The sequence below is a fragment of the Apium graveolens genome, chromosome 7, assembly GCF_009905375.1.
Source record: "Apium graveolens cultivar Ventura chromosome 7, ASM990537v1, whole genome shotgun sequence".
In the NCBI taxonomy this organism is placed as follows: domain Eukaryota; kingdom Viridiplantae; phylum Streptophyta; class Magnoliopsida; order Apiales; family Apiaceae; genus Apium; species Apium graveolens.
Genome location: NC_133653.1, coordinates 10,855,784 through 10,882,708, shown reverse-complemented (window position 1 = coordinate 10,882,708; position 26,925 = coordinate 10,855,784). Strand labels below are relative to the sequence as shown.

Here is a 26,925-nt window from a genome sequence, read left to right as displayed (position 1 = left end):
TTAGGTTTATGTTTTTGAGTGAATTTCTTAGAGTTTAGGGGAGGTGTAGATTTGGATTTTCTTTTCTGTTTCTTTGGTAGTGGAAGAGTGGTTAAAAAGGTAGGTAAATTGATGGTGTCCCAATCAATAGGTTCCTCTTTTGGGATGATTGGTTCACCATGGATGTTTATAGTGGGATCAGCAACAAAGGGTTCAGGTATGGAAGGTAGAGATTTAGTTTCTTCAATGTTGCCTTCACTCCTTCTATGTGCCTTGGCCTTTCTTCTGTTTCCCTTCTGCCATTCCTCTTTTTCCTCCATACTTTCACCAAATATACTCCCAAAAACCTCATCTAAGTTTGCAATCTTGTCTTCACCCCTGACTTCAATTCCTTTCTCATTTTCAACTAGACTTGACTTTAGCTTTTGTTCAAGCTTTGCTTGTGCTCTTTTGTCAGCCTTGAGTTTTTCAGCTTCTTTCTTTAACCTTTTGGTTTCTTCCCTCTTGGCTATTGAGAATTTGGGATGTCCTTGCATCACACATATGCTCTTTCCCTCTCTAAAGATAATAGCCATGTTTCTCCTTACTGCCTCATCCATGGTCTCCTTGTGTTTTATGATGCTAGTACCCAAAACTTTGTCTTCATCAGGCTTTGGAAGAGGAAAGTCCACTTCTTTCATCTGAGCAAAGTCTAGAGGATTCTTTGTGGAGTCCTTGCTGGATCTAGTGTTGGGCTTGAGAACCATAGGTTTTAGATTCTTGAAAGAAGTCTCTCCAACCTTATTTCTCCTTTCTGGCTTGTGCTCCATGTTGATTGGTTCAACCTTTGTGCTATGTTTCACAGATATTGATTTATCTTGTGTAGAGCCAAACAGTTGTTGCATCCTTTCATCAATTCTCCTCCTTTGCTCTTTCACTTGAATTTCAGTTGCTGCTAGCTGGATTAAATCAATTCCATCAGGCTTTCCTTTGATTTGAATGATTGGAGAAGTAGTGATGGCAGGAACTAGCACTTTAGATATTTGGATTTTTGTAGATGGCTCTCCTTCCCCTTCCCTTTTACTCTCCCCCTTTTTATTATCATCAAGGAGAGGGGTCAAGCCCTGTGCTTTTGTCAGCTGCATAAGTAGATTTGTTTGAGATTGTTGGTTGTGAAGAATGGTGGCCACAGAATCTTCAATAACTTGAACTCTGTCTTCCAATTTGGCCAGCCTCTTTTTAGTATGTGATTCCTTTTTCAATCTCAACAAAATGTCCTGCATTGTACCATAGGGCATGACTGAATCCAATTTTTCAGAATTGTAGGATTTCAAGTCAGCAATATCCTTTCTGAGTTCATCCACACTCAGATTCTGTCTTACTTGCTACAACTTCATGAGATGCAGGGAGTCCAAGTGAGCTGTAAGGATAGCCTTTGTACCAGCATGAGAAGTTTTCTGAATGGCCTGTTTGATAGTACTGATTTGTTTGACTAAGGAGACATTGAATTGCCATGTTGTAGACTCCTTTGTGAAGGCCCATTCAGGTAGATTTGGAATAGAACTAGGGCCTTCATCTCCCCCTAAGTTCATGCTTCCATCAGAAGAAACAAAGTCATCATCATCAGAATTTACTCCAAATTCTTCAAATGACTCACCAGCTGTTGAAGGCATCTTGTTAATAGCAGCTTTGTCCCTTTGAAGAGATGCTGTTGTATGTACTAGATGTAGTGTCTTTTCTGCCTCCACATTGCCCTGTGCAGCCAATAATTGATAGGCTGAAACAGGATGAGTAAAAGTGTCAGCATCCAAGGAAATGTTATCAATAACAGCTTTGTAATGTTGCTGAAATTGTCTTTCCTTTTCAGCATCATTCACAATCATTGACTCACTAGCAATGGCTGGATCCATCCTTATTTCTGCTGTACCTGCCTTTCTCTCATTTTCTCTATATTCTTGCATCAGGGGCTCCCCCTGGCTCACACAACTCACTCCCTCACCTTCACCTACTAAGGTGGTACTCCTCTCACTTACTTTTGCCATGCTGGAAAAAATAGCATGCATGTTTGAGCTCTCAATCTCTCCTTTTGCCTGGGAGCAACCCAGCCTCTCACTCAAATTGTCACTCCCTTCCCTCAGTCCTAGAAGTGATTGTACAGTAATCAAGTCTTCTACACTTGGAATTGTTTCAGTTGTGTGTGTAGAGACTATCAACGGATGAGGAATAGCCGTTGAAGGTGAAACTGATGGTATCAACGGATAACTGCTGTTAAGCTTATCCGTTGAAGAACAACCACTTGTCAACGGATGAGTGATATCCGTTGAAGAAGGAAAAGAAGTAGAAATTGAAAGTGATATAACTGTTGAATCTGTGTAGATTGATATGAGTTTTGGTGACACATATCCTTCAATTACATCTGAAAGAATTTGCGGGTGATCCAACAAATCATCTAAAAGATGATGATCACCTGTATTTGAGTGGGGCTCCTCCCTGAGTTGTAAAGAGGGAGAATCAGGAATTGATGGGAATAACATATCCACATCTAGAGATGGTGAAGAAGTGTGTGGTGATTGATGTGTGTTAATTGTGAGAGAATGGGGCTGTGACTCCACATTTGTTGGAGCCACATCAAACTGAGTTTGAGAAGGCATAGATACAGATGGATGTATCTGTGCAGTGTGTGCACCCTGTGTAGAAGATTGGGTTCTTGCTCTCTTTCTTCTAATAAAGGCTTTTGTTGGTGAGTGTTTGGCTTTAGTGTCCCTCCCTCGTTTGTTCTGTGTTCCTGGTTGGGAACTATTTTCAATAGTTACATCCTTTTGGGAGGATGCAGCTAGGGATATGCTAGTAACCCTTTCAACCACCACAGCTTTTTGAGAAACTGTGGCTTGGCTAGCTTGGGAAGCACTTATCTCTCCTTCCTTATCCTGGGGGTTTCTTTGATGTTCACCCCTCCCCTCACCACTCACACCCTGTTCACTCCCTTCAAGGTTAATGGTAGATGTTACAACTGTTGTCTTTTGAGAAACAACAGAGGTAGTTTTCTTTGTCTTTGATTTTGAAAGTTTAGTTTTGGTGACCTTGGTAGGAATCTGTTGGGGCATTATCACAGATTCCATGGCCACACTAGAAGATAAAGAAATAGAGGGGTTGGAAGAAGTAGGAGTTGTAGAAGCAATTACCTCACTTACCTGAGGTGCATTCATGATTGGTAAATATACCAATGGCACATTGCTGTTGAGATCCATTCTCAATAAATCTGCAAGAACTCTTTTCTCTTGTGCCCAGCACTTGAGTTTATTATTCTCATTGGTTATGACCAAACCTTCAGCAACATGGTTAGCCAATAATATAAAGAATCTAGCATAATAGATGTTATTAGATCTATTAGCTTTGTTACCTAATCTAGTACCCAATTCTAGCATAACATAGTTGCTAAAATTAAAATACCTATCAGAAACAAGCATATAGAGCATATTAACAAGAGATGAAGTTATGGCATCAAAATTGCTAATTTTCCCAGAGAAAACCTTGATAAAGGCATCCCCAAGAAAACTCCATTCTTTCCTAAGGCCTTTTCTTTTAATACTCCCTAAACTAGCAGAGTTAAGAGAATAACCTATGGAATCTAACATGCTGGATACATCATTATCAGTGTGTGGTGTCATGGCATTGTTCTCAGGTAATTTAAAACATGCTAGTAAATCATCACAGTTAACACAGTGATTTTTACCTTTGAGAGTGAAGGAGATAGTCATATCTATTGAGTTGAACTCAGCAGTTGTCCAAATCTCCTCAACTACTTCACAGTAAATCGTTGGGGCTTCCAGCATTGCATAGCTAAGTTTACAGTTTTTGATGAAGTCCATCATTTTGTGATAATCGGAGTGGGCTTCATTCTTTTCTACCAAAGCTATGAAATTGTTCTTCTCATAGATGAATCCGGATTGAGACATAATCTTTACTACTGGTGCCATTGTTGTGAGTAGAATTTGCAGAGAATAACTTGAAGGTTTTGCAGAGAGAAAATGGTAAAAGCTTTAAAATTTCAAGAAAGCGTAAAGTAAAAAATGAAAAATCAGAAGGGCTTATATACTTTCTCAAATTAAAAAACATAAATAAGAGATTAAACAATAAATATATGTAAGTGAATTTCAGCCGTTTAAGAATAAACTGTAAGTATTCTAAAAACTACCTTTAAAACAAATACATACAGCTGTATGTATGAGTATCAACGGTTAAGACAATAGAATCAACGGCTGTGAAACACTTGAATCGACTGATGTGATATTTCAACGGATAAGGTAAACTGTCATCCGTTGAAGAGCACTTCAGTTTTATCCGTTGACGGATAAAAATTCCAGAAATGTATATGACTTTCAACGGATAATGAACATCCGTTGACAGAACAATTTTGACTTTCAACGGATAGGGAATATCCGTTGATGGAATAAACTGTGTTAAAAATCAAATTTGTTCTTGCAGCTAATACATTTCAGGCTTCAATTCAAATTGCAATAAGGACATGAATTTTAAGAGTAATTAAGCATACCTAGCTCACTTACCAATCTTGTGAATGTTGATTCATCAAGTGGCTTGGTAAATATGTCTGCAATTTGTTGTTCACTTGGAACAAAATGAAGTTCCACTATACCTTTCATCACATGTTCCCTAATGAAGTGGTACTTGATATCAATGTGTTTGGTTCTTGAGTGCTGCACTGGATTTTCAGTAATGGCAATGGCACTTGTGTTGTCACAAAATATTGGAATTTTGTCAACAGTCATACCATAGTCAAATAACTGGTTCCTCATCCATAGTATTTGTGCACAGCAACTACCAGCTGCAATGTACTCAGCTTCAGCTGTTGATGTGAAAACAGAATTCTGCTTCTTGCTGAACCATGATACAAGCTTGTTCCCTAGAAATTGACAGGTGCCTGTTGTGCTTTTCCTGTCTATTTTGCAACCTGCATAATCTGCATCTGAGTAGCCAATTAGATCAAAACCAGACTCTCTAGGGTACCAAATTCCTAGATTTGGAGTCCCCTTGAGATATCTGAAAATTCTTTTAATGGCCACTAAGTGAGATTCTTTAGGGTCATCTTGAAATCTAGCACAGAGACATGTAGAAAACATTATATCAGGTCTACTAGCAGTTAAATATAAAAGTGAGCCAACCATGCCTCTATAACTTGTAATATCCACAGACTTTTCAGCCTTGTTTAATTCAAGCTTAGTGGCAGTGGCCATGGGAGTTTTTGCATGTGAACAATCCATTAAGTCAAACTTCTTTAAAAGATCATAAATATATTTAGTTTGACTAATGAAAATTCCACTACTAACTTGTTTTACTTGTAACCCAAGAAAGTAAGTTAGCTCTCCCATCATGCTCATTTCATATTTACTTTGCATTAATTTAGCAAACTTTTTACAAAGCTTATCATCTGTAGATCCAAATATAATATCATCTACATAAATTTGTACAAGTATCTTAGAGCCATTAACATTTCTAAAGAAGAGAGTTTTGTCAACAGTACCTCTTGTGAAATGATTATCTAGAAGGAACTTTGACAAAGTCTCATACCAGGCTCTAGGTGCTTGCTTTAGTCCATAGAGTGCTTTCAACAGATAATACACATGGTCTGGAAAATTTTGATCTTCAAAACCTGGAGGTTGGCTTACATAAACTTCTTCCTCCAATTCCCCATTTAGAAATGCACTCTTGACATCCATCTGATAGACTTTGAAATTGGCATTAGCTGCATAGGCTAGAAAGATTCTGATGGCTTCAAGTCTTGCAACTGGAGCAAATGTTTCATCAAAATCTATTCCCTCTTGTTGAGAATAGCCTTTAGCAACCAATCTGGCTTTATTCCTTATGACAATGCCATTTTCATCCATCTTGTTTCTGAATACCCATTTTGTGTCAATGGAACTCTTGTTCTTTGGCTTGGGTACCAGCTTCCAAACTTTGTTTCTCTCAAATTGGTTCAGCTCTTCCTGCATAGCTAATATCCAATCTGGATCCATTAAGGCTTCTTCCACTTTCTTAGGTTCCTCCTGAGATAGAAAACTACTATACAGACATTCATTTTGAGTAGCTTTTCTTGTTTGCACTTTAGATGATGCATCACCAATGATCAGTTCAAAGGGATGATTCTTGGTCCATTTCCTTTGAGGTGGAAGATGTGCTCTAGATGAGGTGGCCTCAGTATTGTCGTGATGTGAGACAGAGTGTTGATCAGTTGAAACTCCCCCTGAGTTGTTGGTCCTTTGCAGGAAACTTGGAGTTCTATCAACTGATGATGTAAATCGATTATCCGTTGATGAACTATGATCAACGGATGCTTCATTATGTACTTCAACGGATGATGCACTATGTCTTTCAACGGATACTGCATTACCTCTTTCAACGGATGCAGAATTCTGTGCATTATCCAAGGGCATATCTTGAATCCCTTTTGAAGTGTCATCTCCATCAATCTCCTCTTCACTATCATCACAATATATCTCAATGTTGTCAAATTTGAGTCTTTCATGGTGTCCCTCGTCTGTTAGTCCATCAATCTTTTTATCATCAAACACAACATGCACAGATTCCATAACAATGTTGGTTCTTAGATTGTAGACCCTATAAGATTTTCCAGCTGAGTAACCAACAAATATCCCTTCATCAGCCTTTGCATCAAACTTCCCTTTATGGTCAGATTGATTTCTCAGTATAAAGCATTTACATCCAAAGACATGAAGAAAGTTTAGAGTTGGTTTTCTTCTCTTGAACAACTGATAAGGAGTCATGCCTTTAGCTTGATTGATCAAAGAAATATTTTGAGTGTAGCAGGCACAATTAACAGCTTCAGCCCAGAAATATGTTGGTAACTTTGATTCTTCAAGCATTGTTCTAGCAGCCTCAATTAAAGATCTGTTCTTTCTTTCAACTACCCCATTTTGCTGAGGTGTTCTTGGAGCTGAGAACTCATGCATGATTCCATTTTCTTCACAGAACAGCCTCATTGTCAAATTCTTGAACTCAGTTCCATTGTCACTCCTGATATTCCTAACCTTCAAGTCAGGATGATTATTGACTTGCCTGATGTGATTGATAATGATTTCACTTGCTTCATCCTTTGATCCAAGAAAATAGACCCATGAAAACTTTGAGAAATCATCTACAATCACCAAGCAATATCTTTTTCTTGCAATTGACAATACATTGACTGGTCCAAACAAATCCATATGTAGCAGCTGTAATGGTTCATCAATTATTGTTTCAAGCTTCTTTTTGAATGATGCTTTCCTTTGTTTACCTTTCTGACAAGCATCACACAAACCATCCCTTGAGAATTCAACAAGAGGAATTCCTCTAACTAAGTCCTTTTTGACTAGATCATTCATTGTCTTGAAATTCAAATGGGATAGCTTCTTGTGCCATAGCCAACTTTCAGCTGAACTTGCTTTGCTGAAGAGACAAGTAATAGATTCTGCATCTGTAGAGTTGAAGTCAGCTAAGTACACATTTCCTTTTCTAACTCCAATTAGAACCACTTTGTTGTCTTTCTTACTGGTGACAACACAGGCTTCTGAATTGAAGGAAATTGTATTCCTTCTATCACATAGTTGACTGATGCTCAGTAAGTTGTGCTTGAGACCATCAACTAATGCAACTTCATCAATTATGACATTCCTTGTTGAAATCAAGCCATATCCCATAGTAAACCCTTTGCTGTCATCTCCAAAGGTTATGCCAGGGCCAGCTCTCTCCTTAAACTCTGTGAGCAGGGAGAAATCTCCTGTCATGTGTCTTGAACAGCCACTGTCCAAGTACCATAGATTTCTTCTTTTTCCCTGCACACCATAAAATCAATCAAGTTGATTTTGGTACCCAAGTTTCCTTGGGTCCATTCTTGTTAGCCTTTCTCCTAGACTTCATTCCTCCTGCATCTTTAGAGTTAGGTAACTTTGAGTCAACCTTGATCTTAGATGTAGTTGGTTGAGGTGTAGGGTTAGTCACAGAATCATTTAGCATATTTGGAATTTGATAAGGCATGGATTGTGCAAGCATGTTATTCCATATTGGCATATTGTATGGCAATTGAGGCATACTAAATGCAGCAAGATAAGGATTGTTAAAATATGGCATGTTTGCAAAATGTGCATAAGGATTCTGTTGAGACATAACAGGCATAGCATGCAGAGGTGATGCAGACATATTAGGCATGGAAGAGGGCACAGGTATGGGAGTTTTCTTAATAGATTTGCAATTAGCAGATAGATGATTAACACTACTACAATGCACACAGCTTTTTCTAGGAGCATACTTATCAGGTGTGTAATTGTTATGTTTGTTAACCCCTACCTTCCCATTTCTATTAGATTTCCTTTTAGTTTCCTTTTTATCCTCAACCACTTTGAGCCTATTCTTTAACTGTTCTAAGGTCATGTGTCCTATATTCACCTTACTGAAATCTTTGGATGTGCTTGCTTCTTCTTTGACAAAGTTCTTGGAAATTGAACCAAACTTTTTGTTGAGTTTCTTTAGATTTTCACTTTTAGAAACATCTTCCTGTTTTAATTGAGGAACCTTCAACGGATGCTCCTTTTCTTCCTTCAACGGATAACTTTCATCATCCGTTGATTCCACATCCGTTGACAGCCCATCAATTAATTCCAGTTTCTTTTTGTTTTTATCCCAGGCAGTTTCACAGAATGATTCAATTCCTTGGACCTTGACAATTTGAGCACTAACATCCCTAGATGTCTTCCAGGCTTTAATCACCTCTTGCTCTCTCTCTAATTGATTAGAAAGTATTTCTACTTTCTTAACAGATTCAGCTAGTTCATTTTCAACAGATATACAATGTAGCTTAGTTTTCTCTAGGTCAATCAACTTATCTTCTAACACAGCATTTCTATTACTTAAAAACAAATTGTTCTCTTTAATCCTACTATTTTCTTTAGCAAGAGATTTAAGAGACACACGCAAATGATACAGTTCAGTAGACATGTCATTAAAAGCATCATTGCACTCTTCTTTAGTAAGCTGTATTAAATCAGTAGTGATTACCTGGTTGCTTGATGAACTAACTTCATTTTCCTCAGAATCAGCCATGAGAGCCAAGTTGACATATTCCACATCTTCATCCTCTTCTTCTCCATCAGCTGCCCAGTCTTTTTCTTGAGTAATGAAAGCCCTCTCCTTTTGCTTGAGCAGATCAAAATATTTCTTTTTGTAATCTACTTGGTCAAATTTCTTCTTTTCAGAAGTTGGCTTTCTGCACTCACTTGCAAAGTGTCCACTTATACCACAATTGAAACACTTGAACTTGGATTTGTCCACCATGTTCTTATGAGGTTTAGTGGCTCTAGTGTTTTTCCTAAATTTCATCTTTGCAAATCTTCTGGACAGAAATGCAAGATGCTCATCAATACCATCAGAGTCATCTTGGTTGGAGTTGTCTTCATTCTCAGCAACTTGCTCCTTACCCTTGCTTGATTCTGATTTGCTTGTGCCATCTTTGGAGTTTAATGTTGATCTCACAGTTTCTTGTCTGCATTCTTTCTCATTTTCAGCTACCAAGTCAACTGAACCTCCTTTCTTTCTTCCCTTCTCCAATACCTCATCCTGTTCCAGCTCTAGTTCATAAGTCTTCAAGATTCCATATAATCTTTCAAGAGTGAAGTCCTTATAATCTTGAGAGTTTCTCAAGGAGACAGTCATGAGTTTCCATTCCTTTGGCAAGGATCTTAAAAAATTAAGATTTGAATCCTTCACCTGGTACACTCTACCATACAGCTTCAGTCCATTCAACAGCTTTTGGAATCTATTGAATGTGTCATTTAAAGATTCATTTTCTTCAAAATGAAAATACTCATACTGTTGAATGAGAAGATGCATTTTGTTTTCTTTTACTTGTTCTGTACCTTCACACAGTAGCTGAACTGTGTCCCAAACCTCTTTGGCAGTTGTGCAATTTATCACATTATCAAACATATCCTTGTCAAGACCATTAAACAAAATGTTCATAGCCTTCTTATCCTTGTGGACTTCTTCTGTGTCTTCCATTGTCCATTCTGCTCTAGGTTTTGGAATGGATTGACCAACAGCAATTGTGGCTGTAGCAACTGTGGCTACTTTGTGGGGAATGTGAGGACCATTCTCAATGCAGTTTACATAACCTTCATCTTGGGAGAGTAGATGAAGGTGCATTTTCACCTTCCAATGGTGATAACTGTCTTTGTCAAGAACTGGGATTTTTACTCCAATATCCTTCTTACTCATCTTTGTTAGTTTCCAAGAACTTTAAACTCTTTGTGTGTCAAGAGCCTGCTCTGATACCAATTGTTATTCCTAGTGGACTAACAATGAGATTTACAGAAGGGGGGTTGAATGTAAATCTCAAAACTTTTTCAAGTTTTGAGCAGTTTTAAAGGCTTTGTGTTCAAGATAAACAAGTGTGTGAATTGCTTTAAGCTAATACAGACAGATATATATTCAAGCACTAATGTAAAGAACACAACAGACCTTAAAAACTTTTCTGGTGGATTGTTGTTCCACCAGAGATGGTATTTCAGAAAATCTGTGATTCTGGATGTTGATCACAGCTGCGTCCTAGTACAAACTAGATAATTTTTCTCTCAAGATTTTTCTAAATAGCTCTGGAAAAATTCTCTTCTAATTACTAGCTGCTACTTGGTTTATATATCACCAAGTTTACAAGTGAAGACAATGATAAAAAGTACAATAATAAAATAAGTTCTCCACTTGTTTCTTCTCCATTTTACTCCAGTGCATTGTTGACTATTGCCTCTTTATACTAGAGTAGAACGGCTGCTTTTTCTGATGTTCCTGAAATAGGCTACCACATCTCAGTTGTCTCTGTCAACCCATGTGCCTCTGTTTGTAGGTACAACTACCACTTGTCAACTGCTATTTAACAGAACATCCGTTGAAGCCTTCATCCGTTGATGGCTTTATCCGTTGATGTGTTAGCAGTTGAAGCTCTATCCGTTGATGCACTCATCCGTTGAAGGATGTTATCTGTTGAAGCTTTAGAGACATCCGTTGAAGCTTTGTTTCTCATCCGTTGAAGGTCTTTAAGTTATCCGTTGACACCATTTCATTTATACAAAATTATAAGGCATGAAATACTTACAATTGGCCTTCCTATCTGCATATCCTCTAGTAGCCAACATGACTTATAATTTCCCTCAATATTTAAGAATTTATATCTCAAATTCAGAGACTGAAATATGCTACAACACTAAACTTATTTCTAAGTAAAGCTACACCATCAACGGATAGCCAAAATGGTCTTATCCGTTGAGGCTACAAACACTAGATTTCTACTTAAGTGTTTTGTTAAACATATCATCAAACTAATACACATATATTCCTAACAGAACCGTTTTTTTATTTATAACAGACTTAAAAACGACCGTCTGGCACTTAAAACCGACCACCAGGTCGGTCGGTTTTAACCTTGAACCCTGTGCAGCATGCAAACCGGTGTCGTTTTGCTCTAGGCGGGGTTTTTAATTTTTCACAAAAAAAAACCCGCATTTTTTTAGGTGGTCGGTTATGACCCAAAGTGGTCGGTTTTATAGTATTTAATTTTTTAATTTTTTTAATTTTAGGGTTTAGGGTTTAGGGGTTAAAAACCCCTAAATTTAAAAAAAATCTTATAAAAATATGATTATTATTATTTAAATAGCTTAATTTTTGGTACATTTGCTCGTTTTTACCGTGTCGGTTCATCCGTACGGTTCGATCATGTGTATTTCACAATTTATATTTTTTTTAATTATTTCACTTTTTTAATCAAAATTGCTAATTTTCTTATAAAAACGTATTTGTGATCTTTCAAATGTGCTAATTTTTTGTGCATTAATATATTTTTACATGAAGTTAACATCCGTACGGTTCGATGGTTAAAAATAAATTTTAAAATTATACTTATAGTATCGAATGGTATGTTCAACTTATTCTGTCTACAGAATGCCGACATACTTACTGAAATAATTATATTCCATATGATTTTGATTATACTATTTTTCAAATAGCCTAATTTTTGGTACATTTGTTCATTTTCACCGCGTTAGTCCATCCATACGGTTCGATCATGTGAATTTTATATTTTTCATTTTTTTTAATTTTTAATTAAATTTCCTAATTTACTTATAAAAACGTAATGGTACTCGTTAAAATATGCTATTTTTTGTGCATAAGCATATTTTGACATGAATTTAACATCCGTACGGTTGGATCGTTAAATATACCTTTTAAAATTATACTTTTCAGATTGAATTCATTTTTTTTAATTTTTAATTAAATTTGTTAATTTACTTATAAAAACGTAATGGTACTCGTTCAAAAGTGCTAATTTTTTGTGCATAAGCATATTTTGACATGAAATTAACATCCGTACGGTTCGATCGTTGAAAATAAGTATTAAAAATGTACTTTGACCAAGACTGCTAAAACCGACCGAGGTCAAATGTGAAAAGTGGTCGGTTTTATTTCAGAAGCCAATTTAATTCTTATAACCGACCACCTAAAACCGACCACCCCTTTAAGGAGACGGTCAGTTTTATCAAGAAGGTGGTCGATTTTAGTCAAGGAGACGGTCGGTTTTCTGGGAAATATTACGGTCAAATATTATGATTTTTTTTTTGCCCTAACCGGACGTAAATGCATAAAAACTTAGCATTAAAACAATAGTAAAAAAAATGTTTTCAAAAACATTTTTTTCCGTATGCATGATGTCAATTGAATATCGTAAACTATGTGATGACCAATAAGGGAGTTCGTAAAAGATTGGGACATGAGTCCAATGATACTCTTCCCCGTATCTGACACTCCTTGCCTTCGAATTAGTCTTTCCGGGTGGTGGAAAAACTAAACCATCAAGCAATTCCTTAACACCCTCACCGGACAAACGACCACGAAACAATCTTCTTTTTTTGTTATCAAACAAATTACTTTTTTGACGGAGTGGATCATTTAATTCAAGGAATATTCGGTTCGTGCCATAGAAACTACATTTTCCACAATATTTTAATTGAAACCCTTGCACGCTTCCAAGACACACTTGACATCCCATCTTTCCTTTGCCCGACCACCCACTTATCATACTCATAGCGGGATAGTCACTAATTGTCCACATAATAGCCGCTCTCATTATAAAATTTTGTTTCAAAGATTGGTCGTATGTCTTCACCCCGGTATTCCACAAATATCTTCAATTCATCGATGAGAGGCCTTAGACAAACGTTAATATCTTTTCCAATACTATTTGGACCCGGAACTATATCGGTCATGAACATATAAGGCTTTTTCTTACACATCGATGGTGGAAGATTGTAGACAACTATCACCACGGGCCACACACTATATGTTTTTTCCCGGTAGGGCCAAAAGGGTTGAAACCATCGGTCGCAAGACCGAGCCTTATGTTACGAATCTCTTGAGCAAATGAAAGATACCGACGGTCAAAATTTTTCCACTCTTTTCCATCCGCGGGATGACTTATTTCTCCATCTTTCACATCTCTATTTTTGTACCATCTCATGTGATCGGATGTATGTCCCGACATATATAAGCGTTGTAATCGAGAGATCAAAGGAAAGTGTCTTAAGATTTTTTTTGCTATTTTTTTACCATATTTCCTAGAAACATCCCGATAACGATCTTCACCACATATATCACACACAACTTTATCCTTGTCATCTCCATAAAATAACATACAATCATTCTCACACAAATCAATTTTTTCATATTCAACCCTCAAATCCTTCATAATTTTTTTCATTACATAATAACTTTCGGGTAATGTATGTTTTTTTGGTAACACATCCGTAAGATGTTTAAGCAAACTATCAAAAGCTTTATTACTACAATGCAAGTTATTTTTGAATTCCAATAATTTGGTGGTAAAGCTTAATCTTGTGTACTTTGTATTGTCGGGATAAATAGGTGCTCCATTTTCAACAATAACCTCGTACAATTTTTTAGCACTATCATTTGGAGCTTCTTCTACATTCATAGTTCCCGTATCCGTAGTTTCATAAAATTGATAATTTTCACCGGCTAAATCATGTAACATCGCATTCAAATCTACCGGTTCTTCTACTCTCGAAGGTTCCCGAACACAATAACGGTGATGTGATGTTCGACTACGTTTTCTTCCTATTTTTTTACCGTGCGACGTCCACACGGTATAACCCTCAAGCATCCCTTTAGCGAGCAAATGAAATCTAACATCGTCAATCTTTAACCAATTCAAATTCTTACAACGTTTACACGGACACTTCATTGTACCATCTTCCATTCCATTTTCGCTAGCAAATTTTAAAAAAAATTCTACACCAATTCTATATCACGGGGTCAATGAAATTTTATCGCTTTGTAATTGATTACCAATCCAACTTCGATCAATGGTTTCCATCTACCATAATATTTTTTAAAATTAAAAAAAAGCATATTTAACAAATAATTTATCATTAATCTCATATTTATTCATGTATTTCATAAAACACACAAACACACACACTATAATTACAATAAATGAAACTAGCTTACAAATTATCTACTACCACAATTCAATTCTCACTACAAACATTATATAAAAAAATAAAAATATTAAATACATACAACAACATTTAATACATACACCATCAACATAAACACACACACACACATTATTATAAAATATGGAAATAACTTACAATTTTCTGAAACTCCTCCACTTCAATCCTCTGTTTTTTTAATTTTTTGGCCAAAATCAGGAAATGAGGGATATAACAAAAAAATTAAAAAAAAATAGGTTAAAACCGACCGTCAGCAGTCGGTTTTAGTCAGAAGAATAAAACGACACCGTTTTCTCTATAACGGGTACTTTTTTTGTACTTTAAATTAATTTTTTATTATTATACAAAACCGACCACCATATATGGTCGGTTTTAACCTGCAGAATTTGTGGATATAACCGACCACATGTAGGTGGTCGGTTTTAAAAGTGACACATCAGCAAAACGGTGTCGTTTTTTTCAATAAAACCGAGCACCAGTGGACGGTCGGTTTTATGTGTGCCACGTCATCGATACGGTGTCGTTTAGTTGGCATATAACCGACCACTGACGTCGGTCGGTTTTAAGGTGACCAAATCGACGTCGGTCGGTTATGTCCGGTCGGTTTTACCTTGTTTTCTTGTTGTACAACAAACCTTTTCCAAGTTACAACAGTAAATAGGATAAATTTGTAATAAAAATCTTTCTTGATTTACTAGATTCCAGAGGATAACATGGTTTATTTTATCTAATCATTAGAGTTTAATCATTTTAGTTTATCTTGACAAAAGAAATGGCATAGGTATTAATGATGTATAATTTTTATAATTTTAATTTATATTAAGTATTTTTAGTCTCCTACTTCCTCTTATTTAAAGTAGTATTTTATTTATAAAAAAAATCAAATTATTTGTTCATTTAAACTTATAATATAATTTACTAAATGATTTTTGAAACTACCCTTTTAAATATATTTGCAAAATCAACTTTGATAAAAATTTAAATGTAGATTTAAACTAAATAATATTTTGAAATAGTGTTGCTTTTTCAAAAAAAGGAATATATCTTCTTGTATCACATGAACAAACATATACTCTTTTTTTGGCACAAATGTAGAATTTTATTAATATTTCAAATGAGCAACCATTACATGCAATAAATTGGGTTGAATATCTTTACTTTTCTTATTACCAGAATATCTTTAAGATTACAATTTTGTAAAATCTCTGGTAAGATGTAATAATGTCTCCCACTATACAAAAAAATTATAAAATCAATTCTGAAAATGATGCAGAAAAAATTAAAAAGCATTATAAATACCGTTAACTCAGCAGTGATGGAGGAAATCTGACAACTTTGAACTTCATTGAAAGAGGGCCGCCTAATGTATCACACAGACAAAATGCTATTGTTTCACCTACAGTTATATCTGAACTCGAATTCATCCCATTACAGATCAAAACAAGCACGATGATTTACCCACTTCAATCCAATAGTTGAGAAATGAATTCATAGTCTAGGATAATCATCTCACACCCAACCTTTATATTTAGTTAGTAACATGCAAAATGACATAGCACCTAAATTAAGTTATAAATGTCAGATCAAGATTTATAATTGTGAATAACAGTACACCTTATATAATTAACCTCTGGCTAGTCATCATGCTTCAAATGTTTTTTTCCACCAAGAGATTATGGAGGCAAGTTAAATTTTCCATCACACCAAATTTATACCAAGAAACAATCTGACCTATTATAATATTATCATAATTAATATCATTTCTGGATAAAGAATAAGGTAGTTCCAATCCATAGGAGTTAAAAATCTTGAATTTAAATTCCGAATCTCCAACATACGATAATAATATCATGTAGTATGGTTTCAAGTCAACCCATATGAAAATACCAACCACTCTAACCGAAAGATGCATTTCTCTTTTTTAGAAAAAATACCATTACAAACAGTACTATCGAGAGCATACAAGATTACCCGATATACTACTAGATCACCACATGCATTACAAAATTGATCAGGAAGATGCTGAAATTTTAAAGCCATAATTTAATAATAAAGATATCACGTAGAGGTAATTACATACATACTATACAAGGGGGCATATTGAATGAAGCAGTTACAATTTTTCCATTTTTGAAACCCCCAGAAGGGTTTGCACATAAAAAATTGATTTCCAATTTCAGCAAAACCATTTATGCTACAATAAAATGAAATGGCGGATAAGATCTCAATTGGCAGGGCAGTTGTTTTCTTATAAAATAACATAAGATGAATATCCACTTCTATTTTTTTATCGTAGGGTGTGTCCTGGGTAAACCCCACGATCTCACGTAATAGCTTGCAAATCACGTGAATCAAGATAAACCCCACTTCTATTTTGAATGCAGGTGACACAACTAATGACGATTTAGGGGAAATTAAAATAGCTTGAAAATATTGAAAGATAGTAAATGTATCTTTTAAGTCCAGCACCATGGACCAGAAGTCAAGTAGTTGACAAAAGTTATATCAAGGTCGCATGAATAATGAAATATTTCAAGTAATATGACTTGCTATTATTATTGTGTACCTAAAGGTAGTACATGAAATATTCTATCATCCACTTGATTGAAATATAGTTCCCTTTTCTGCGAAAAAAATATACTTAACTACTAAATTAACTATACCATTAGGTACTTATAAGTTTATTTATGAAAAAATACTTTTAAAAGCGTAAATGCAATCCATATATTATAGTTCGCTGCAAATTTGATTTTTAAGGTTCTTATAAATACGTAAACCAAAACTTTAAATTTTCATTAATAATATCAGTTATTTATATAAATTCATAAGACTTATAAAATTAATGTTTATTCAGACATTAAAATTTTATTCATATATCTAAATTTTATTCATTTTTACGATGTCAAAGCGTAGCAGGCCGTCACAATTTACTAGTTGTGTATAATTTTGTAAACATACGTAGTAGTGCTTCACAATTGTACTCTCTTCTTCTTTTTTTGTTCCCTCAATCCTACTCATTCTCAATGTAAATAGTTATTAATAAGTTTTAATATGTGTAAGTTATTATAGGAAGGGAAATCAAATCCTGTAATCGTTTCATTTAGAAAGAATGTTACGGTTTACCTTCTTTCCGGAACAGAACATTAAACAATAAAAAGCACATGTAGAACGAATATTGTGTACTACTGTTATTGAAATGTTGAAAGATTATAAAGCAGGCTTACCCCTTCCATTATAAAATGAACAATGATAGTTTACTCACTATAGTTCAGAGAAATCATTGCGATCACAATTTTTTACCAAAGTTTTAGTGCAAGTATGGGTTGATGAATATGATTTACTGGTACAAGTCTCGGTGAAAAATGAAAGAATTTTAGTTGAATTGCTAATTTGCTTTAGATTAAAACATGAAGGCAGGTGGGTAACTGGTTATGGTGAAATTCCAAGACGATTATAACATATGATCTGATTATAACAATAACAACAAATGTCATAAACTACTGCACAAGAGATGGTACTGTAACTTATATCGCTCACGGTCAGTGCCAATAAGCCACAAACTATATAGCTAAACTTCTATATGCATGACCTTTATTATTAGCAAGTTCTGCACTACACATGATTCTACAAACTTTCTGTTAGGAGTTGTCCCACATCGTTTGTGGGAGGGGCAGTTTGCTAGAATATAAGCAGCCAGATAACTCCACAAGTATGAGGCCTTTTGGGAGGTACCCAAAAACAAACTCGTGCGGTCTCGGCCCAAAGCGGACAATATCATACTAATGTGGAGTTAGGCCTGCTCAGCAAGCCCAACAAGTGGTATCAGAGCTTCAGGTTATAAACGGTCCATAATAATCTCATATGGGCTCCAGAAGTGACCTAGGAAGAGGCAGATAGGCTTGCCCCATAATGGGCTCAAGGAAAAGGCAGACGGGCCTTCCAGTATGAGCCTAGGGGGAGCAGATAGCCAGATGGACTTTCAGTATGGGTCGAGGGGGAGCCTGGTCATACTGAAGGAGGCAGAATCGACAGGTGTCGGGCCCGATGTGTGAAGGGGGAGATTGTTAGGAGTTGTCCCACATCGTTTGTGGGAGGGGCAGTTTGCTAGAATATAAGCAGTCAGATAACTCCACAAGTATGAGGCCTTTTGGGAGTGACCCAAAAACAAATCCGTGCGGGCTCGGTCCAAAGCGGACAATATCATACTAATGTAGAGTTAGGCCTGCTCAGCAAGCCCAACAAGTTTGATAACTCCAATTAGTATGAGGCCTTTTGGGAGGTGCCCAAAACCAAAACCGTGCGGGCTCGGCCCAAAGCGGACAATATTATACTAATGTGGAGTTAGGCCTGCTCAGCAAGCCCAATAAGTGGTATCAGAGCTATGGTTGTGACGGTCCATAACAATCTCACGTGGTCTCCAGAAGTGACCTAGGAAGAGGCAGATGGACTTGCCCCAGAATGGGCTCAAGGAAAAGGCAGACGGGCATTCCAGTATGGGCCTAGGGGAGCAGATAGCCAGATGGACTTTCAGTATGGGTCGAGGGGGAGCCTGGTCACACCGAATGAGGCAGAATCGACAAGTGTCGGGCCCGATGTGTGAAGGGGGAGATTGTTAGGAGTTGTCTCACATCGTTTGTGGGAGGGGCAGTTTGCTAGAATATAAGTAGCCAGATAACTTCACTAATATGAGGCCTTTTGGGAGTGACCCAAAAATAAACTCGTGCGGGCTCGGCTCAAAGCGGACAATATCATACTAATGTGAAGTTAGGCATGCTTAGCAAGCCCAACACTTTCATGATCAAAAGTATAATGTACATAGCAATTAATAATAAGAACTGCATACACAAGACAATTATACAAAATTCCTTTCTGTTATTGTCAATGACAAAAATTCAAATTCTGAGTTCATCAATCCAGCTAAATTCACCCAAGAGACGGCCATACCTATCTATCAAAATCGGACCCAATTGCAGTAACATATCACCTGCAGCTTTTTGTTCTACTACTCTTCATTTGCTCAAACTCCTCTCTGCCTGATCATCCGAACAAACAATGTCCGTTGCCTGGTCTTCTGAATAAGTAACGCTCATTGTAACATTACAATCATCAGGCCGAGATTCTGCCTTAACTTCCTTGAGGACATCAACGATTTTTCCATCATCAAAATCAACCACTTTCTTCGCCTGGTCATCAGTATCAACTACTTCCATCATAACATTAGGATCATCAGACACGGGCTCTGCATTGGACTCCACGTGGGCACTAACGACTCCTTGATCATCAACTAACTGTTCTTTTCGTGCAATAGCCTGGAGTTTGAGTTTTTCGAGTTCCATCTTTTTTGCCTGATAAACTTTAGAAGCTTCTTCTTGAGTTGCATGACTCTCAAGCCATATTCGAACATTCTTCTTCTTAGGGTGTTTGATTTCAGCGACCCACTTGCCCTTTCTCATTCTAACACCTTCAATCTTGGTAAAAACTTTCTTAGCCTGGTCATCAAATTCAACGACGTTTACCCTGACATCACGATCATCAAACAAATTCTCTTCTTTCACCTCCTTGAGCACATTAACCGTTCCCTGATCATTAAGATCAACATCTTTCCTTGCCTGGTCATCGATAACAACGTCTTCCATTGCCTGATCACCACCATCAATGCCTTTCATCGCAACATCACGATCATCAGACAAAGATTTTGCATCAGACTCATCAACTGACTTCTTGTCTTTAGCAATAGCCTGGACATTAATTTCTTCCTGTTCCATCTTTTTCGACTGATAAACCTTGGCAGCTTCTTCCTGAGTTGCGTAACTACCAAGCCATATTCGAACATTCTTCTTGTTCGGGTGTTTGATTTCAGCAACTCACATGGACCTTAACATCCGAACACCTTCAATCTTCGTAGAAACTTGCTTCGATGGCAAGGGAAGAACTGTGCGTTTTCGAGTTTTTTTGACATTAAAATAACTTTTAGCAAGATTTTTTGTAGCTGATCTTAAACTAGCTTTCTTGGCCATTGTTTGTGTTTTTTGTGATGTGATTTTCATCAAACCTTTTCCGATTTTTAGTAGAATTAGAAACAGTGCCGGGACTCGCAGTCGGTGAACAATAGGATAATAATTTTGTAATAAAATTCTTTCCAGATTTACTAGCATTCCAGAGGATAACATGATGGCCAAAAATACCTTTTTTTTTAGAAGTTGTAATAAGAATACCACTTTTTGGAGTTTATGACCAAAAATACCCTTTTAATACGCATTTTAGAAATGGGTAAATCTATTACGCATCTGAAAAATGGGTATTACATAAAAAAATTAAAAAAAAAAAGAAGAAGAACATGTGATACGCATGTCACAAATGCGTATCACCAGAATCAAATGGGTGATACGCATTTTGTGAATGCATATCTTATTTTTTATTTATTTTTTTATTTCTTTTTCAATTTTTTTTAATACGAATTACCCATTTTTAAAATGCGTATTAGTATACCCAACTGAAAAATGCGTATTAGACGGGTATTTTCGGCCAAAATTTTAAAAAGAGGTATTTTTGTCACAAACTCTAAAAAAAGAGATATTTTTGTCATTTTTTCTTTTATCTAATCATTTGAGTTTAATTATCTTAATTTATCCGAGTTACATAACTCACTGTTATTGTGATATAACTCAAGTGGCTAATTTATCCTCCCATTGGGTTTGCTCACTCGGTCATATATGTCAATAATTATCTTAGTTTATCTTGACAAAAAAAATGCTTAGGTATTGATGATTTATAATTTTTATGATTTTTGTATTAAGGAATTTTAATGTTGTATTTCCCTATTTTAAAGTAGTATTTCATTTATAATATAATCAAATTATTTGTTCATTTAAATTTATAATATAATATACTAAATGATTTTTAAAACTACCCTTTTATTTATATTTGCAAAATTAACTCCATCTCATATGGACATCTTTAATTTTGTAATAATTTTTGGGATAAGTAGCATTTTCCCTATAATTTATATTTTCATATTTGTAAGATTAATTATTTTCACATACTAAATTACATTCAATTAATGCAGATATTCTTTCAAAAAAATGTTTAAATGTAGATTTAAATTGGGTAATATTTTGAAAGTGTAGTGAATATATTTTCTTGTATCACATGAACAAACATACAGTCTCTTTTTTGCATGCAGTAAAGAAATGTAGAATTTTATTAACATTTCAAATCATCAATCATTACATGCAGTAAATTGGGCTGAATATCTTTACTGCTCCAAGTACAATAGTGTCTCACAATGAAATGAGTCATTTTATTTGATGACCGTTTAATAAAACACAACATAATATTACGTTTTTGTAACTGAGAAAGCAATGCTTGACATTCATCTATAACTCATCCAAATCAACTTAACGCTTCCTGAACATCTATGGCTTCTGCTATCTCAGATTCTACGCAGCCTTACATCTCTGTCTAGCTATCATGGAATAACTATAGTGATTAGAGTCCGTGAATAAAGCAGCGTGTGAAATACATTGTTATAAAGCAGCGTGAATATACTCTTAGTTTAACTGAATTACATTGTTTGATTGTACTCTCAAAATATTTCTCTGATCTTTTGAGTTATTTCATTATTGAAGTTTATGGAGTTCTAAAGATTCACCCGAGAGCCTCGGATCACTGTAAAAATCAAAACATAAAATTTATCTACATATTGTTAACCATGGACATCCTTACTCAATGTCTAGCATAGCCATGTATCTCCAAGATGTGATTGCGTTGCAAACACATTTAAGTCACTAAAGTCACAAATTAAGTTTTCACCATTACAAGTAAATTCAATTCAACAATTAGAAGATCAAGTTGTTCATACATTCACCTTTTAAGGTTGGGGTTTCGAACAGATCCCGTCTAGAGTTAAAGCAGTAAGGTTTAACATTGGAACTATCTACTTATGAATTTCATTTTCTTCCTTTTTGGCACGACGCTGCTCAGCTTCCCATGCTACACGTTCCAGTTTGCGTATTTCATAGGCTAGGAGCAACTCTCTAAAATCTGACATCAAGACATCAAAAGTAGCATGAAGGTTGTATATGGCAACTGGGCATCCTCCCTTGTCATCATATTCCGCAAATTCTCCATCAGACAAGTCAATGTCCATAAATTTGGTCCCTGCAATCTACAGAGCCATAAACACATAAGCTAGATAACAAAACTAATCATCTAAAGATGGAGCTCTACCTACTTTAAGGTTCAGAGATATATAAAGAGAAATAAGAGCATGCTTTAATGCAAATGAGCAGAATGTTTTTACTCAACGAAAAAATTAATAGATAAAGAACATGCTTATATTCATTCCTAAATTTACTTTCAGGAAAAAGAACAAAATCCAAGGGGCACAGGCACACAGAACAAAAATATATACTATAAGATTGGAAGACAGACAACAAGTTGATAAAAACACAGAGGAAAGAAAAGGCAAACAAGCACTCAAATAGTAAATACAGATGAGCAAGTTAGAATTGTATTTGTGACAGTTTGTGACAGCCAAACAAAAGCGGAGGCTGGAGAGAGTGGTTTTTACAATCACATGCATGATATGGTAGGGAGATTACTTAGCTAGATAAAAAAGGAAGATGTATATCTAAACAATAGATCTCCTCAAATGCTTTCACCTTTCAGACAAAGTAAAGCAATTATATAATAGTTACAAGCCTTGAATTCGCTTAGTGTCATATCAAGATATATAAGCTCTGAACTTATAAAACATATATGATACTGGCACAAGAAGGAAATGCTCATTGAAATACAAACCTTCAAAAGAAGTTTGAAATATTACCAAGTACGCATTACAAATCACTAGCACACACATTAAAAAGCTCAAAATTTGTTCTGTTTCTGTAGATATAATTCTGTTCGACGAGGTTGAAGAATAACTGATATGTCGGTACTGGCACACACATACTTGTGCCTCTATAGGTCAATCTAACTGATGAGTAAATACAGGTCTAATGGTGTAATAATTTTTTTCCAGTTCACGTGTCAATTGTCATGATTCAAAACCATTTTTGTCACATGAAATCAAGAAGATCGAGAATCACGTCTGATGTTATTTCTAGGGTGTTATGCTCACCATTTATGTTTATGCTCGTTGCCACTATTTATACCATATAAGTGAATTTGGACAGTGACAAGTGATCGTGTGAAGGGAAATAACTAACAAGGGTCATATCAGAAACAGAAAGTGAAACAAGCTTAAAATTAGCTGCTGCATGATTTTATAAAGGAACCTCGTAATATAGAACTGTACTCAAGAAATTACGGAAAATGATCCAGACGCTAAATCCAGTGGTATAGACATAATCAGAAAGGTGATCCCCTCTAAAGGCTAGAAAGTATAAACCAAATAGACAGTAACAGGCTCAGTAAAATTTACTAACAGAAAATCCTGCAATATAATTTGATTCCTGCATCTAGCAGAAGTGACGAATTTTAGTGTATAGATGAACTTACAGATTCAGCCATCCAACCACTGCCAAACATAAATTCAACAGGTTCGTAACCCCTGCAGTCAAGTTCCATCAAAGGCGCAGATTTTCCATGTTCACTAAGTTCTTGAGTCAAGGGTTTCCCTTTGCCAGTGAGGACAGTCACTGTTCCAACTTTCTCACAAAGCTTACACTGCAAATATAAACCTAAGAGAGTCAACCAACGCAAGAAACTGCTCCCCATAAAAACTCATGGAATAAGAATTTATCTATAAAAAAAGATCCAGCATAATCAGAAAAAATTAAAGAAAACCCCTAGAAACTTAATTTCAGTGATGAGAGAGAGGGGGGGAGAGGGAGAGGGGGGGAGAGAAGGGAGAGTTAGAGAGAGAGAGGGGGAGGGAGAGAGAGGGGAGGAGAGAGAGAGAGGGGGAGAGAGAGAGAGAGTGAGAGAGAGAGAGAGATGACCTTCATAACAAGATTAGGGGAATCCCATGAATCAGATACTTTCTTTTTGGAGTTAATACTAATCTCTTTCTTCGGCTCCCCGCAGTTGCCACATTTCATCTATGAACACAGGACCAATTTGGATTATGTTTAAGTACAACAGTTATCCCGCAACGATGAAGCCTATAAAATATCACGACTTATACAAACAAGATACAGTGGAGAGGTTAGCAAGCCGTATGTAGGCAAATATCTCTTCAAAAATTGCTTAATTAATCAATGCAGGTATATAACAAAGAGAAAAATGAGTGGGAACAGAGTAAAAAACAAAAGTAAAACTAATCAAAGTTACAATGTGCCTTGTGGAAAATTAAGAATGAGATGAGAATTAATCCATAATAGTCAAGCCACAATAGATAATAGGTCTGCATAAATTTACTTTCCTAGCTCTAGTGGTAACACAACAGAATAAGCAAAAATACATCGGAACCAAACAAGTAAAAATGAATGAGCCAGAGACCCCGCCACTTATAATCCGCAAATAATCTATTGCCGAAGTGACTAAATACACATAGAAAAATCGCAAGTATTTTCAACCGTGTAAAATCTATATACTGACTGCAACTAATTTTCACTGGAAACATTAATATGGGGATTATAAAGAGAGTTCGTATAAAACACGTAAATCAGGACAAACACAAAAATAATTTCAACCTAAAAGATGCACCATATGTCAGTGCGTTCAGATAAATACGTAAATAAGCATAGCACACAAGTAATTTCAACTAATAAACTAAAAATCTGACGTAAATACGTAAATACGTTCGTTTAAAAATATAAAACACGTAAATAATCATAAATACATGAGTAATTTCAACTAAAAACACACAATATGATGTGTGTGCCTATAAACACGTAACGAAGCGCAAACAAGCAAATAATTTCAACTGAAAAACACAAAATATGACCATATGTTTGTATACAACACGCATATAATCATAAATACACAACTAATTTCAAACAAAAAATGTACAATATGACGTGTGTTTGTATAAAACACGTAAATCAGCACAAAAACACAAATAATTTCAACCTACAAGATGCATTATATGACGTGTGTTGGCATAAAACACGTAAATAAGCCCAAACACACAACTAATTTCAACCAAAAAAGGTATAATATGACCATAAGCTCATATAAAACACGTAAATAAGCACAAATACACAAGTAATTCCAACTTAAAAATGCATAATATGACCTAACTGTACAGTCATAACACAATTTTACTGAATATTCACGAAGCAAATGCAAATTTCAAACAAAAAACACACAATACAACGTGCGTTCGCATAAAACACGTAAATAATCACAAACACGCAACTAATTTCAACCAAAAAAGGCATAATATGACCTAACCATACAGTCATATATAACACAATTTTACTGAATATTCATGAAGCAGACGCTACTTTCAAACAAAAAACACACAATATGGCGTGCGTTTGTATATAACATGTAAATAATCACAAAGGCGCGAGTAATTTCAACTAAAAACGCATAATATGACCATATGCTCGTACAAAACACGTAAATAAGCACAAATACACTAGTAATTTCAACTTAAAAACGCACAATATGACCTAACTGTACAGTCATATCACAATTTTACTGAATATTCACGAAGCAAACGCTAATTTCAAACAAAAAACATACAATACAACGTGCGTTCGCATAAAACACGAAAATAAGCACAAACACGCAAATAATTTCAACTAAAAACGCATAATATGACCATACGCTCGTACAAAACACGTAAACAAGCACAAAAACACGAGTAATTTCAACTTAAAAACGCACAATATGACCTAACCGTACGGTCATAACACAATTTTCGAGAATATTCACGAAGCAAACGCTAATTCCAGTACAATGCAGTATAAAACCTAGCCGTACAGTCATAATACATACAATAAGTCTGTGTATAACCATAAACGAAGTAAAATTTAAAAAAAAAAGAGGTTAAAAAATATAAAAAGATGAAATTACCTTGATGTAGTAATTGAAGCTAGGATGAGCAATACCTCTGGCAGGCTGTAGCATTTTCACATTTTGCATATCGGCGGCGATCATCAGCCTGTACTTCACCATGTTTCTCTCGCTGTATGTATTATTATGGATTGTATGTATATGTAAGTGCTGGTTTGTGTGAGCAGTGCGGAGGGCTGGGTTGTAATTATAGTGGTGGTTTGTGTGAGCAGTGGGGCAGGCTGGGGTGTAATTATAACGGGGATTCGGTCAAAAAAACCAAAATCAAATTGGAAGAAAATGCGATAAAATTCAGTAAAAATCGAAAATGCTCGTAACCAAAATCAATTTGGGAAACTTTTTAGTTACGGTGTTATTGCTATAATAAAACCGAAAAATCAAGTTGTTTATATAAAATTATTATAATATG

General features: G+C 35.6%; 1 protein-coding gene across 1 annotated transcript; it reads right to left on the bottom strand.

The window, feature by feature from the left end:
- Nucleotides 1–22,294: 22,294 nt before the first annotated feature.
- LOC141672288 (uncharacterized) lies at nt 22,295–26,716 on the bottom strand. The gene is made up of 4 exons (XM_074478859.1): nt 26,517–26,716; nt 24,491–24,589; nt 24,048–24,215; nt 22,295–22,713 (listed from the first exon to the last, which is right to left on the bottom strand). Exons 1-4 carry the CDS (start codon nt 26,616–26,618, stop codon nt 22,483–22,485), a joined length of 600 nt encoding a protein of 199 aa, XP_074334960.1. The 5' UTR covers nt 26,619–26,716; the 3' UTR covers nt 22,295–22,482.
- Between the last annotated feature and the right edge of the window lie 209 nt (nt 26,717–26,925).

Excerpts from the sequence above, each read along its gene's own strand:
- LOC141672288 (XM_074478859.1), bottom strand. The coding sequence starts at position 26,618 with ATGGTGAAGTACAGGCTGATGATCGCCGCCGATATGCAAAATGTGAAA. Across the intron at positions 24,590-26,516 it reads GCTTCAATTACTACATCAAG|ATGAAATGTGGCAACTGCGG; the intron begins GTAATTTCATCT and ends CTGTGTTCATAG. Across the intron at positions 24,216-24,490 it reads CCCCTAATCTTGTTATGAAG|TGTAAGCTTTGTGAGAAAGT; the intron begins GTCATCTCTCTC and ends TTATATTTGCAG.